This window comes from Onychomys torridus, chromosome X (genome assembly GCF_903995425.1).
Source record: "Onychomys torridus chromosome X, mOncTor1.1, whole genome shotgun sequence".
In the NCBI taxonomy this organism is placed as follows: Eukaryota; Metazoa; Chordata; class Mammalia; order Rodentia; family Cricetidae; genus Onychomys; species Onychomys torridus.
The window spans coordinates 57,620,227-57,636,420 of NC_050466.1; the positions used below are offsets into that span (position 1 = coordinate 57,620,227).

Genomic DNA, 16,194 nt, shown 5'->3' on the forward strand with positions numbered 1-16,194 from the left:
ATTCTGCCTTCCCACAATGGGCTGAGCCCTCCTACATCAATTAGAAATCAAGAAAATGCCCCACACACGTGTCCACAGGCCAATCTGACAGTTCTTCAATTGAAGTTCCCTTCTCCAGATGTGTCAAAACAACAGTCAAGACCTTGATGTTTTGTGGGCCATAAATAATTTTGGAGTACTTCAACATCAAACGGGGCTATTTTCTGAGAGTGGAGGACCATAGCAAAAAACAAGACTCCTAGACTGGGCATTGCGATATACCCCCATAGTCTCAGCACTTGGAGAGCAAGAGGATTATCCAGAGTTTGAGGACAGCCGGGGTTGCCTAGTAGTTCTAGGCCAGCCTAGACTACAGAGTGAGATTCTGTATTAAACCAAACCAAAACCGAAACCAAGATTCTTTTGTAATCATGCCCTGATATTAATGTAGTCCAAAATACAAAAATAATCAGGCATCCCCTATCCTTCCTGATCACTATGAGTTCCTTGTACTCTCTCTACTGAGGTAAAATCTATTACGTTCATCACAGAACCACCCTGCTTTCTGATTGTATCCAGTGTACAGCATTGGAAGAGTTTGCTTCCTTAAATCTTTCCCCCAAATTATTTTGGAATTGGAGGTTGACAAAGGAGACTGCCACATTCTCTAGTTCAATCACCACTGATGTTTTGTTTTGTTTGGTTTTGGTTTTTCAAACAGGGTTTATCTGTATAGTCCTTGCTGTCCTAGAACTCACTCTGCAAGTCAGGCTGGCCTCAAACTCAGAGATCTGCCTGCCTCTGCACCACCACCACCCAGCCCACCACTGGTTTTAATGAATCCTTGCAGGCAAACAATATGCACAGGTGAATTCAAGTTGATCATGACTAATTAATGAATGTTTACTGCTTTCATTCATTTATCTGATGCATGCTACAGAGCAATGCTTGTTGAACTAATTACTGTTAACTATGCCAGTAATTATGCCCTGTCTTTTTGTTGCCTTTTATTTATTTAGAGATAGGGTCTTATATATGTAGCCCTGGCTGGCCCGGAACGTGTGGGAGATTCTATTTCTGCCTCTAGAGTGCTTGGATTAAAGGCCACTGCGTTCATCCATTTTTATTTTATTTTATTTTATTTTTTCGTTTTTTGAGACAAGGTTTCTCTGTAGCTTTGGAGCATGTCCTGAACTAGTTCTGTAGCCCGGGCTGGCCTCGAACTCACAGAGATCCACCTGCCTCTGCCTCCCGAGTGCTGGGATTACAGGCGTGCGCCACCACCGCCCGGCGATGGGTTTTTTCTTTTTTAAATATTATCACAGGCCACCACCTTCAGCCATTTATTATTCTGGTGGAAGTTTTATTTTTATTTATTTAGGGAGGCGAGTATCATGTCCAGCCTTTTAAAAAGGTTTGAAGCAGGCTGGCTTCGAACTCGGATCCTCCTGTCCCGTTCTTTATTCTTCAGCATTTGCCTACCGGTGTCCATCACCAGGGTCTGCTTGTTTTTGTTTTGTTCGTCTGTTTTACTGTTTTGACAGAAAAATAAAGAGTAAGTTGGAGGGCACGCCAACAAACTTTGCCACTGAAAAACCGCGGCCGAGTCAGTTTCAGTTCAAGCCTCAGCTTCTCCCTCAGGGAACAGCTAGGAGGCCGCCCCCACCCCTTTGGATTGCTCTGCGCAGCTGCCCTTTCCCGGACCCGTCAGCGTCAGGTCCAGAGCCGGCATTCTGCCGCTGGAATGTTTACGACCGGTGGGGGTTACGTCATGCGGCCCTGAGAACCGGAAGTTGCCTGCCGCGCCCCTCCCCCCCCGCGCGCAAACTAGGGCATTGCCTGAGCTTCCGGCGACGTCAGGACTCTAGGGCGTTGCCTGCGCTTCCGGCGGCGTGAGGACGCTAGGGCGATGTCTGCGTTTCCGGCGGCGTGAGGACGCTAAGGCGATGTCTGCGTTTCCGGCGACGCTGAGGACCCTAGGACGGCGCCTGCGCTTCTGGCTACGTTGAGGACGTTAGGGCGGTGACCGCGCTTCTTGGAGAGCGGCTTTCCGCCATTTCCGTTAGCTCACCCCCGCTGAAGGGCTAACTCCGGTTTCCAGTGGAAGCCCATCCCGGTTCGCAGAGGCGCTCCAGCGCGCCCTGTGACTGGGCGGCTCTAAGGTTGAATTCCCTCCTCCCCCTTAGCTGAGGTCCCTTGGGCGCGCCGAACGGCATGCCGCCACTGCGCGCCTGTAGGCCTCAGGGCCGTTCCATGGGGATGGATTTCTTCAGGCTTTGTTTAGTATTCAACCCCACCCACCGGAATTTCTCTGGGCGGGCCTTCCTGTGAAGCTCGACTGTTAGGTGGTTGGGTATAACTTAGTGCTAGAAGGTTCGATTCTCCCCTTCGCTGTTGAGAGACTGAAACGTATGGGTTACTGCTGGTTTGTTCCCTAAGCTTCTGGAAATTTCTACTATGAACATTCCTGTCGTTTTTCTTCGCGTTTAGGCTATTTTAGTACAGATGTGTGTGTGCCCTTCCCATAATAATTCCATATTTCCAAGCGTCTGAGTGCATTTAAGCAACACATTGTAGTACCTACTCATACTGTAAAAGCTTTTATATGTCCATGCAATTACATATACATATATGTGTACACATATCCACACATGTCAACAGTAAAAATGTATAAGCATTATATCAGTATATGGTCTAGGACTGAATTACAACTACCAAAAATGTGATCTGAATTAGAATGTGTTATAAATGTAAAGCACAACAGATATTTGAGAATTAACACAAAAATTAAAATACCCGTTTATATCAGATTTTGAAAGGACAATATTGGGGTGTGGCTCAGTGGTAGAGCACATATTTTAGTATGCACAAGACCTTGGGTTTGATCCCCAGCACCACATTTCTCTAAAGGAAAAAATATTTTAGATATACTGGGCCAAGTAAAATTAGAATTAATTCTGCCAGTTTTTAACACGACTATTGCACATTTTAAAAAATTATTTTTATGGCTTGAAATCTTTATGTGGAACAGCATTGCTCTAAGAAGGGCATTAACAATGTCCTGTGGCCAAATACAGTCTGCCCATTTTCTGCTTTGAAATAGGGTCTCTTGTAGCCCTTACTGGCCTCACCGGCTTTGTGCTTGGAGGAGGGCAAACTCAGGCCCCTCTGCATGCTAAGTTAACACTGTACAAACTGAGCCCCATCTTCAGCACCACCGCTCCCCACACACACACACACACACACCATGCATGCCTGGAAACCAGAGGACAATTTAGATACCTTTCTCAATTACTGTCCCTCCCCAACTTTGTTTTTGAGACAGGGCCTGCCACTGAACCTGAAACTCCCCAATTCAGCTAGACTGCCTGGCCAGTGAACTCCAAAGGCTCACCCGTCTCCCTTCCCATTGCTGGAATTACAGGTGTGCACCTTATGTGGATGCTGAGGATCCAGACCCAGATCCTCACGTACAGCAAGCAGTTTACCAGCTGAGCCATCTCCCCAGTCCCAGCCCGCATATTTGATTATGTTTTACTGTATGTGGATGCCTGGGCATGTGCACCTGAGTGCCAGTGCCATTGGAGGCCAGAGGCGTCAGATCTTCCCAAAACCTTTCAGGCAGTTGTGAGCCACCCAGTGTAGGTGCTGGAAACTGAACTTGGGTCCTCTGCAAGATCAGTACAAACTCAACTGCTTAGCCATTGTTCCAGCCCCATTCAGTCAGTATTTGTTGTCTGTTGTTCCTTCTACAAAAGTAACAGAGTTGAAAAGTCCCTGCACCAGAAGTCTAAAGTATTTCCTATCTGTCCTTTTACAGAAAATATTTGCTGACTTCCTGTCCTGGAACGACACCTGGTATGGTAGATATTAAATCTTTTTCTGCATTTTTTTAAAAGATGTATTTATTTATTATATATACAGTATTCTGCCTGCATGTGTCCCTGCAGGCCAGAAGAGGGCACCAGATCTCATTACAGATGGTTGTGAGCCACCATGTGGTTGCTGCAAATTGAACTCAGGACCTCTGGAAGAGCAGCCAGTACTCTTAACCCCTGAGCCATCTCTCCAGCCCAACATTAAACCTTTTATAAATGCTTTTTAAGAAAAAGTTTCGGGGTTGGGGATTTAGCTCAGCTCAGTGGTAGAGCACTTGCCTAGCAAGCACAAGGACCTGGGTTCGATCCTCAGCTCCAAAAAAAAAAAAAAAAAGGAGAAAAAGTTTCACTATATACTCAAGCTGTCTGGAATTGACAACTCTCCTGTCTTAGCCTCCTGAGTGCTGGGATTATATGTGTGCTGGTATACCTGGCATAAATTATTTATTTAAAAATTACATTTATTTATTGTGTGTGAATGCACATGTGCCATATTGTCCATGTAGAAGTCAGAGGACAACTTGTCAGTTCTCTTCCTCTGTTATGTTCTAGGGATTGAATTCACATGATCAGGCTTAGTGGTAAGAACTTTTACCCACTGGGCCATCTTGGTAGCCACTGGCTAATTTTTTTAAATCTTCTATTGTATAGTCACATAATTGTCAGTCACTTTATAAAGACTAAGCACTTTATTAAAATTATCTCATTTAAGCCAGGCAGTGGTGGCGCAAGCCTTTAATCCTAGCACTTGAGAGGCAGAGGCAGGTGGATCTTTGTGAGTTCGAGGCCAGCCTGGTCTACAGAGCGAGATCCAGGACAGCCAGAGATGCTACACAAAGAAACCCTGTCTCGGGGTTGGGAGGGGGGCACCAACAAGAGAAAGTATCTCATTTAATTTGAATACTAATCCAAGGTGGCAGAGTCACCTGATATTGAAGATGAGGAAGTAGAGCCATAGAATGATCAGTAAACTTAACCAACTTTTTAATACCCCCTCACTTCCAGGAACTATATTTTCTTGAGCATTTATATCCAAACGACTGCTCACACCTACCTGATTAGCCCACAGTGGATACCATGGGATTTTTTTTGATGTAGGATTTTAAAAATTTTTGTTAGCATACAGAATGGTTGGATATTTGTTGTTGTTGTTTGTTTTGTTTTGTTTGGTGTTTGGTTTTGGAGTTTTTTGAGGGCTTTTTGTTTTTGTTTTTGTTTGGTTTGATTTGGTTTTTTGAGACAGGGTTTCCCTGTGTAGCCTTGGCTGTCCTGGAACTCACTGTAGCCCAGGCTGGTCTCGAACTCACAGAGATCTGCCTGTCTATGCCTCACAAGTGCTGAGATTAAAGGCGTGCGCCACTGCTACCCGGCTCAGAATATTAGGTTTTGTTATGACATTTTTATTTGTAGAAGTCATGATATTTTATTGTGATTTCTTTCCCTCACCCACTGCCCTCTCCATGTTCCCTTCCCCCTCTGACAGATTCCCTTCCTTGCCCCAAATCATGTCACACGTATTCTTCACCCTCTCTTCCCCACCTCTTCTCATTGTCCCCTTTCTGGTTTTATGATGATTTGTGAATGATGTTTTTAAAAAACAAGAATTGAGGTGGACTTTGTCTTCCAGGACTTAGGTGCAATAAGTGAGTACAAGCAAGTTGCTGTATAGTGACAAGAAGCGAAGCTCACACTCTGAACACTGTCACTTGTTTGCCAGAAGAAAATATCTCGAGAGCTGTTCGGAGGGTATGTTCAAGGGAATGAAAGAGGTAGTACTCCTTTGTGGGAAGTGTAGACAAAATGTTTTTAAATATGGTAAACATGAAAACACTGGAGTTATTTGATGTTTTTCACAGATTTTCTCAGTTGTTAATGAAATTCACAGCCCAGGCTTATTGTGCAAATTGAGGTAACCTGAACATGAATAGCACCATAGACTTGCTCAGTAAATGTTCATTGCCTCCCACTGTTGAGGTAGTATTCGAGAATATCAGGAACTGTATACATCACAACATTTACTACACCACATTATAATCACAAAAGGTTCTAATCTGAATTGTACACAGCAATATATTTAATAGTTTCTTATGGAATAGGACTTATCTAACAAAGTCTGAAGTTAGAGAGGTTCTGTGTATTCAGTCCAGGAGCAGGACTGCAGCTCTCTTTAGAATTCTTGGCAACCTATTGGTGGGGTGGGATGGAGGGCTCAGTTCCTTTGTGTAGTTTAAATCCAAATTGGCTGGAGAACTGAACAAATGCCCAAGTCCTACCCTCAGAGACTCCTGTTCATTCCATCTGGGCTGAGGCCCTGGCATTGTTTGCTTTAGTTTATGTTTGACTTCCTTGCATGATTCTAATACATAGTCAGGGGTAAGAAGCATCTGTGGTGACAGCATGAGACTAGGTTTAGGGAGCTGCTGAAGTAAAGACACAGCTGTGAAATGGGGCCATGCCTGTCTGTGGTTGAGAGTAGTGAAGTTCATCACATGGACAGAGCCTAGACTCCATCCTGTGAATAGAAGGGAATGTCTGAAGGACTTTACGCAGAAGAAAACACACATATAAGAGTTAATGAAGCCAAACTCTGCAAGGAAAACCATCTATAACTCCTGTCCAGGAGGATCTAATACTTTCTTCTGGCTGCCACAGGCACCAGGCATGTATGTGGTGCAAAGACATAAATGCAGGCAGGCAAAATTACAAAAAAAGAAAAGAGTTTTCTTCAAACTTGAAAAAAAGGCCCTACAATAGGAGAATTTTAAAAATACATTTATATGGCATATGAATTTGCATAAAGGAAATACTGGTATTCTTACTTTTCACAACCTTTCTGTAAATCTAAAAGTATTTCCAAATAAAGAATAAGTGGATCATCTGGATGTGACCCTGTTTTCCCATCAGCTCAAGTGTTAGCACGTTGTATCCTGTTGACTTTCAGGGTTCACTAGACCTGCTTTCCAACATGTAATATCTGTTTCTTTATATTGGTTCAGACATTAGTATCCCCAGTTTCGTTTCCTTTTTTATATATTCAGAAAAGTATCACTATAAAGATTATAAAGGCATTAAGTATCTCAATCTCATAACTGAATATAAGGAGAAAATAGCCCAGTATTTGCTTAGCATTATCTTATGGATGCTTACATGAGCATGATTTCATTCCCAACACAGTGACCAAATTCCATCCAATATGGACTAATTTTTTTTTTTTTGAGACAGGGTCTCATGCATTCCAAGCTAGCCTCAAATTTTCTATGTATCTAAAGATTGCATTAAAACACAACGTTCCTTTTGTCTCCATCCCCAAGTGCTAGCTGGAACTGTAGACATACACCACCACCATGTTAGGTTACTTAGTAATCTTAATCTGGAAAGATACTGATTTGTACAGTTGGAGGTGGAAAAGTTATAGGTGGTATTCTAGCAAGTCTTTGAATGTTCTGCTGAAACTTTGCAGAGCCATTTTTTTCCTTCAGCTAATGAGAATAAAGGTCTTGACTAGTTTGAAATCCTATATTATCTAATCTGCCACACCCATTTATATCACATTACTCCTTCAGAAAACAATGCATGGAAAACTGGCAGAAGTGTTAGTTCAGGCTTCAGGAGCCGCAACTAGTAAAGGCAAACTTAAAAAGATTGAACCTTGAACCATCTTTTTTTTTTGTTTGTTTTACAGCTCTGAAGATGTCTGACAAAAAACAGATCATTGCCAGGGCTTCTCTGATTGAGCAGCTGGTGTCTAAAAGGTATTTTGAGGATATTGGCAAACAGCTTACTGAGCTAGAAATGATTTATGTGTCTAAGGAGCATCTACAGGAGACAGATGTAGTCAGAGCTGTATACAGAGTCCTCAAAAACTGCCCCTCAGTGACTTTGAAAAAGAAGGCCAAGTGTCTGCTGGCCAAGTGGAGAGCTTTCTATAAGAGTACACCCTTCAAAACAAAGGAAAGCCTTAAATCACTCCATTCTGTTGTTAATAAAGAAGAACGTACAGCAGTTTCTCAGGATGTGAGCAAGGATGAGGCATTAGGTTCTAGTCTTGATGAGATGTCAGGTCTCTGTAGTTCTCTCTCTAAGCTGGCATCCCAAGATGCTGCAAAGCACGCTGCAGCAATTGGGTTTGAATGTAGCACCACTCAAATGGAAATTAATGAAGAATGTTTGAGGGGTGATGACTCTGAATCTACTAGCAAGAGCTCAAGTGTGTTACAAGATCCCCTAGTGTCTGTTAGATCTAAAGGTTTAGAGCTTCTTTACACAGCATTAGCTAGTTCTTCCACAGATCATACAAAAACTTATCTGTGGCAGAACTTTGCAAGAGAAATTGAAGAGCACATTTTTACCCTTCATTCAAGCAACATCAAAAAGTATAAAACTTGTATTCGAAGCAAAGTTGCCAATTTGAGCGACCCCAGGAATTCTCATTTACAACAAAACCTCCTCTCTGGAACCATGTCTGCAAGAGCATTTGCTGAAATGACTGTCCTGGACATGGCAAATGAGGAACTAAAGCAGTTGAGAGCTTCCTACACAGAATCCAGTATTCAGGAACATCACCTTCCCAACACAGTTGATGGCACACAGACAAATAAAATAAAGTGCAAGCGCTGTGAGAAATACAACTGCAAGGTCACTATAATTGCCAGAGGAACACTTTTCCTTCCAAGTTGGGTGCAGAATTCAAACCCAGATGAACAAATGACCTACGTCATTTGTAATGACTGTGGGGAGCAGTGGTACCATAGCAACTGGGTGTGCTTGTAATTTGTAAATAATCCCTACAGGGGCATATGTTTTATATGTATAACATAGCCCTTTTGTGCTCATTTTTTACAGAATCTTACTGTTATTTTTGTCTTTGTGATTTTGGTTTGTGAAAGATCTCACTATGTAGCCAAAGCTGGCCTCGGTCTCCTTAGTTCTGGGATTACAGGTGTACATTACTGTAATACCTGGCTTGGTATACTGTTCATACTACAGTCCTGGGAATAAAGAAAGAGAATTGTTTGCCAAAGGACAAGCCACCATTGCTAAAAGTTGTTTAGGAAGAATAAGAGACTATTGCGTACTTTGTGGCCATTTAGTACTTTAATCAGAATGGCACTGTAGCTCCACACAGCCTGAAAGCATGTTAGAGAGGCAGATTCTCTGGCCTGATACTCCTTGAGTCCTTATCTGCATCTTGGCAGAATCTCCAGGTCATCCTCTAGAATACTTTGAGAAGCACTAATATAGGTGCAGGCCTGTGGGTCTCAGGAGTAACTATACATTAGTTTTCCGGGGAGCATTGAAGTATACTGGTACCAAGAGCCAAGCCTGTACCTATGGCATGGGACCAAGGAATCAACATTGCTCTGGTCATTTCTCAGATTACTTTAATTTGCAGTTAGAGTTGAGTCTCTCATTTGAGCCTTTCTATAGTTCTGAAGAAATGAATGTTATTCTGGAGACTTTACATATGAGAAAAGAGGCCCACAGAGCTTCAGTAGCTTAACCAGGTTATATAACTATAGGTAATCTGCATCACACTGATCCCATATTTTCCAGCTTCCTTCTGAAGCAAGTGTCATGACACATGCCTGTAATCCAAATGCTAGGGAGGATGAAGCAAGATTTATGTGAGTTTAGGGACAGTTTAGATTGTAAAGTCCCTGTCTCAAATATATATATATTGAGCATTGTGGTGGTTCAAGCCTGTAATCCTAGCATTGGAGATACTGAGGCAGAATCCCATGGTTGAAGCTAGCCTGCATTATGTAGAGAAACAATGCCAAAACAACAACAACAACAAAAAAAAACCCTTCAAAGTCTGAGAACGTCTTAATACTGACTTTACAAAAAGTGTACTTCTGGAAATGGGTGCTAAGCAAATAGCATTTGGAGCCTCTAAGTTTACATGACTTGTCTTTAATTTTCTTATTTTTACAAGTCTGTCTTAGCCTATGAAAAGTTGCACTGTAAGTTAGAATTTGGCTTAGAGCTTGCTTTCTCAGTTAAAAAACTATGCATAAATACATAGTTTCTTATTGTTAGGAATCTTTCATGTCTTCAAAGGCATGTATATTAAAAAACCTGTTTATATGAAAATGGTGCTAGTTGTCAGCAGAGGTTCACTCCCTCAGCCTTTGAATTTATCAACATTTATTTTACCTATTAACTGAAGAGGAAATAACTTCTCTAAGGCCTTTGCAAACAGTGTTTACTGATTTGTATGCATAATTTTATGTGATTATGACTAATTTTTTCCTTAAAAATGATAGAATATTTGTTATTTGGACTTTTGATTTTTTTTTTTTGAGACAGGGTTTCTCTGTGTAGTCCTGCTGTCCTAGAACTCACTTTGTAGACCAGGCTGGGCTCAAACTCACAGAGATCTGCCTGGCTCTGCCTCCTGAGTGCTGGGATTAAAGGCGTGCACGAGTTTTGATTTTTTTAACATATAAAACAATTTTATGCATAATCCACACAGAAGCTTGGATATGTACCCCTTTTACAGTTTAGTAGGTGTTTAGAGACACATTTTTTTCTTTTGTTGTTTGATAGAGACATGTGAGTAGTTTCTGTTTTTATAAGAGTGTCTCCACTCTGTAGCCCAAGCTGGGCTTGAACTCACACTGGCTAACCTCAATCTCTGGAGTGCTATGGTTTGGGGTATAAGCTACCATTCATTGATTTTTTTTATCATATTAAAGAATTTATTTCTTAGTTCCATGTAAACTCACATGTTTTCATCAGTTATTGTTCCTTAAATCCCCAGTATTCCTTCAATGGAATCTATAGGCTTTTTCTGTATGTTTTACCTCCTCATGACAGTTCCCCAATGGGTGCATAAAACTAGCATACATTTCTGTTTCATATGTTTTAAAGAAACTAACTTGAGGCTGTCCAATCTGAATTACATTTTGTATTTTCTCCATTTTGCATTCCAGGGTAGTTCATCATAATGCAATGTGTTAGTCCTTTAAACAGAAATTTACAAAGTCATCAAAAACTCAAAAGTTTCACAAAGTGTGGTTTCATGTGATTTGGAATGATCTTAAAACCTAGATAGTGGTTGTATGAGAGTACACACAGCACATGAAAATCATGTTTAATTTGTTTAAATCAGTGTTGGTATTGGGGTTTTCTATGTATCTGTGTATGAGTATTTGTATTAAGATTTTGTAAACTACATTTACCAAAAATAAAAGCACTCGAAATGGAAAAAATCTCTTCTTCTCCAAGATTATTTTTCCAAGATTTTTTAAAAAAATGTGTGTGGTCCTCATTTCCCATAAGCTTTGTCAGTTAGTTTTGCAACTAAGGAAATGGTGATATGGGTTTTATTCTTTTGGTTAATGAGACAGCTACATTTTCTAAGTATAGATCATTCTTTCACACTGTGTCTTATACCAGAGAGAGAAAGTGAGAGGGAGGGAGGGGAGGAATGAGTGAATTTATTTGTTTGTTTGAGACAGGATTTTTTTTTTTTTTTTTGGTTTTTCGAGACAGGGTTTCTCTGTAGCTTTGGAGGCTGTCCTGGAACTCGCTTTGTAGACCAGGCTGGCCTCGAACTCACAGAAATCCACCTGCCTCTGCCTCCTGAGTGCTGGCATTACAGGCGTGCGCCACCACCGCCCGGCTAGGATTTCTTTATGAATCCCGGGCTTCCTGAAACTAGCTCTGTAGGCCAGGCTGGCTTTAACTCACAGGGATCTTCTTGCCTCTGCCTCCCAAGTGCTGAGGGATTAAAGGCACGCAAAAAAGAGTTTCTTTACAGTTGCTGGTGGGGTAGATTGTAATTTAAAATTGCCCTTCTAAAAACAAAAAGCAACTCTGAAAACTCCAAGATGAGAAGGTGCCTGATTATAAGAGACAACTGATGTGAATGAGAGACAGTGTGAAAGAGCCACAGAGTTCATGAGTTCCATTGTAGGTCGTGATAATGATAAAGACTTTGGGGAAGAAAAAACCACTAAAGCTAAGCAATTTCTAGTCATGGGATTGGATTGCCTTTAGGAAGATCATTGGAGCTGCTTTGCTGAGTGATGAGAGAAACAAGGCTGGATGTGGGAACACTAGTTAAGTGGCCATTAACAGTAGTCAAATAAAAAGAGGAGCTGGAGAGATGGCTCAGCAGTTAGAGCACTGGCTGCTCTTCCAGAGGACCTGGGTTCAATTCCCAGTACCACATGGCAGCTCACAACTGTCTATAACTGCAGTTCCAGGGAATGTGGCACCCTCACACAGATGCACATGAAGACAAGATAGCAATTCAAGTAAAACTTACTAAAAGTGAAAAAAAAATACAGAAAGAATGGTTTGTCTGCATCCTGATAGTTGATGGAGCCCTTAGCAATTTTGCAAATGGCTGTTTCATAAAATATGCCCAATTCAAAATTTCCTCCCTATGGTCAATAGTCATATAACTGCAAAATGTCAGCCTGTGCCCCAGTCTCCATGGTAACTACATAGGGTGAAAATACCCATTTTAATACCTGAATGTGGGAAGGTTTTCTCCATGGGTTTTCCGAATCAGTCTCCTTTATCCGTACTTTTTAAAGAGAAGAATTGAGTACAATTGTGGCTCTGTCTCTTCGCTGGGTATTTCCTGTGATGAGAGGCTTCTTTCATTCCCTGATACCATTTCTAAGTGCCAGGCAGGAAGCTTGTGGCTGGCAGTACTCCATTGCCTTTGCTGGGGCTGGGCCTTCCTCTTTTAGGTCAAATTGCTTTGTTTTTTATAATGCCCAGCAAATGCAAAGTATTTTGCCCCAGTATTTTTATGTCTCCCAGAGGTACTTATTAAGCACCCAGATTGTAAGAAGTAACTTTTTAGTTTCAGAAGAGTGCCACAATCAGATGGGCCAACCAAAGCCAACCTCATGTAATCCTCTTCATATTTAAAGTAAAGTCACCAAAGATGTTACCACACCCTGTCAAAAACTTGTGTTGAAAGGATCGAACATTTTGCCTTGCCAGATACTAACTCTTCTGACACACAGGAGCCTCCTTGAACCCTTTTTGTGATATCATGTGGCTCTCTGCTATTTTGAAAAGTGGATGATTTTAAAATTTAAAAAGTTAAAAATTAAAATAGGAAAACATATATACAAGGTAGCTGAGGCTGGCCTCAGAGTTCTTATATGAATTTTTTGTGGATGTATATTCTTACTTTCTTTAAAGATGAAAATGAGCTGGGCAGTGGTGGTGTGCACCTTTAATCACAGCACTAGGGAAGCTGAGGTAGGTGAATCCCTGAGTTCCAGGTCAGCCTGGTCTACAGAGCAAGTTCCAAGGGCTACACAGAGAAACCTGTCTTGAAAAAAAAAGTGAAACATGAATATTAGAGTCAATTCCAGGCACTCATCATTGTCGTCAACATCACTATTATTATTTGAGGTAGCATCTCATGTAGACCAGGCTGGGTTTGAACTCACTACTCACTGTGTAACCATAACCAAAGATGACCTTGAATGCCTGATCCTCTTTTTCCCACCTCCCCAGTGCTGGGATTATAGGCATGCTTGATTTTATGGGATATTGGAGATTGAACCCAGGACTTTATGCATTCTAGGCAAATGTTCTACAGACTGAACCACATCCCTAGCCCTGTTAATCCTGTTAATGTGATGACACATTTCTGAAAATCTAAAACAGACATGGAAAAGTGACAAAACTAAGAAGCAAATTAAAATATTATTCATTTAGAAACCACTTTTTATCTTCAGAATATAACCACTTCTGAAATGATGTAAACACAGATGCAGCTGCTTATAAAAGATGCCAAATGGCATCATAATTCACCACCACATTTACCTTTGTGGATTGAAAGAAAACTTTAAGAAATTTCCAAGGGTACCCATAAGGCCCTGAGTCATCTGACTGGACTCCACCTACTTTGCCTTTCCTTAAATCAGTGGTTCTCACCCTTCCCAATGCTGTGACACTTTAATACAGTTCCTCATGGTGTGACTCCCAACCATAACATTATTTATAACTGTGATTTCACTACTGTTATGAATTATAACTTAATATCTGTGTTTCCTGATGGTCTTAGGCAACACCTGTGAAAGGGTTGCTCCACCCCCAAGGGGTCGAGGGACCCATAGGTTGAGAAACATTGTCTTATACGATGGAGGACTGAAAGCTAAAAAAAAAAGTTTCAATTTCCTTCCTTGGCCACAATGTGACCACAATGTGGCACTTATCCAATCTACATCATACATAACTTGTATCTGACAGCTGAATTCATGCATAGCTCGGTGGAAGAAAGCTGGGGTCTATATCCACCCATGTCTAACAGCAAAGGTCCCACAATTTAACTGGATTTTGTGTCTTGGTATTCATGAGGCCACTGGGCAGGCTGGTCTTAGTTTCAGGCAGAAGTTTCTATTTCTGCAGTTTTGTTTACATTCAGTAGATGGGCTTTTTGCTCATAGCTTTGCAAAATCTCAGAAATGGTTGAGCAGAAAGTTTCTATGTAACTTTAGCGAACATACTTTAAAATGAGGTAAAAGGGACACAGAATTTTCAGGAGTGTAGCTCGAAATCTAAAATGGTCTTACAATAAGAAACCTGATCTCTGTGAGTTCAAGGCTAGCTTGGTCTCCAAAGCAAGTTCCAGGAAAGGCGCAAAGCTACACAGAGAAACCCTGTCTCAAAAAACCAAAAAAGAAAAAAAAAAAAAGAAAGAAAGAAACCTGGAACCAGATATTGGGGTAAATGCTGAAAGATCAGAGACAAAAGAAAAAGCCACTGCCACGTCTTACCTTTAGGACTCCTCAGCCTGAAAAAGCTCAGCCGAAAGCTTTCAATTCCTGTCTCCTCACACCTTATATACCTTTCTCTGCCCAGCCATATCACTTCCTTCTCAGTGCTGGAATTAAAGGCATGTGTGCTTCCCAAATACTACTGGTAGCAAAAGCATGAGATCTCAAGTGCTGGAATTAAAGACTTGTGATTCCCAGCTATTAGGATTAAAAGTGTGTGCCATCACTGCCCAGCTTTGTTTCTCTCCTAGACTGGATCAATCTCATGTTGTCTAGAGTGGCCTTGAACTCACAGAGATCCAGATGGATCTTTGCCTCCCGAGTGCTAGGATTGAAGGTGTATGTCACCACTGTCTGGCATTTATGTTTAATCTAGAGAGTTGTTCTGTTCTCTGATGTTCAGGCAAATTTATTATGGTACACAATATATCACCGCACAGAATTAATAAAAATATGTGATAGCCTGGTATGCACAGGCTTCTAATTCCAGCACTCAGGAGGCAAAGGCAGGTAGATCTTTGTGCTTTCCAGGCAAGCCTGGTCTATATAGTGGGTTACAGGATAGTGAGGGCTACATAGAGAGACCCTGTCTCAAAACAAAACAAAAAAAAAAAATGGGCTTGAGAAATGGCTCAGAAGTTAAAAGCACTGGCTGTTCTTCCAGAAGTCCTGAGTTCAATTCCCAGCAGCCACATGGTGGCTCACAACCATCTGTAATGAGAGCTAATGCCCTCTTATGGAATACAGGCATGCATGCAGACAAACTGTGTACATAATAAGTAAATAAATATTTACAAAAAAATCAATAAATGCCCTAAAATTGTTGGTCAATGGGTACTGAATTGTAGTCAGGAGAAGGAAGTCTGGTTTCCCATTGCCTAGTGGGTAACTACAGATAGCAACTATGCACTATCTTTAAAAAGTCACAAGAAGGCTGGGAATGTAGCTCTGTTGGTAGTATACCTACTAGCATACACAAGGCCTTGGGTTCAGTCCTTAGCAAGACATTAACCTGGCATGGTGCTACCCAACCCACCTGTAATCCTAGCATTTCAAAGGTGGAAGCAAGAGGATCAGAAGTTCAAGGTCATCCTCAGCCATATAGCAAGTTCAAGCCATGAGTCCTTTCTCAGAAAACAAAAAAAAAGTTAAGGCTGGAGATGTAGCTGAGTGGTAGAGCTACTAGCATGCATGAGGTCCAGGTTAGTCCTCAACATCAGCCAATAAATAAATAAATTCAGCAACTATTGAGTTGTTGCATTGGCAGTATGTTAAGTATGAGGTGGTTCAGCAGGTGAAAGTGCTTACTGCCAAGCCTGACAACATGGGTTCAGTTTCTGGAGCCCATAAAGTAGAGAGAAAACTGATCCAGCAAGTTGGAGTACTCTGACCTGCACACACTGCTGTGGAACAAATGTATGCATGCACACAACAAATACATTAATAAACTTTTTAAAAATTTAAGTTAGAAGAAAAGATATCGAATGCTTATGCTCAAAAAAGTAATGTTTAATAAAACAAAAATTTTAACCTGATTTCATCACTTAATACATGTATGGAAACACCACATGGTACACCAT

The 16,194-nt window shown here is 41.3% G+C and overlaps 1 protein-coding gene across 2 annotated transcripts; it reads left to right on the forward strand.

Moving 5' to 3' along the window:
- The first annotated feature begins 1,861 nt into the window (after positions 1 to 1,861).
- Positions 1,862 to 8,758, forward strand: Tceanc (transcription elongation factor A N-terminal and central domain containing). Of its 2 annotated transcripts, none has more exons than XM_036174901.1 (4): positions 1,862 to 2,141; positions 3,800 to 3,837; positions 5,485 to 5,603; positions 7,540 to 8,758. In XM_036174901.1, the coding sequence occupies exon 4, from the start codon at positions 7,548 to 7,550 to the stop codon at positions 8,625 to 8,627; it is 1,080 nt and encodes a 359-aa protein (XP_036030794.1). In that variant the 5' UTR covers positions 1,862 to 2,141; positions 3,800 to 3,837; positions 5,485 to 5,603; positions 7,540 to 7,547; the 3' UTR covers positions 8,628 to 8,758. The 2 variants fall into 2 exon arrangements, with proteins under 2 accessions (XP_036030794.1, XP_036030795.1); XM_036174902.1 differs by lacking the exon at positions 1,862 to 2,141 and adding an exon at positions 3,010 to 3,403.
- Positions 8,759 to 16,194: the final 7,436 nt, after the last annotated feature.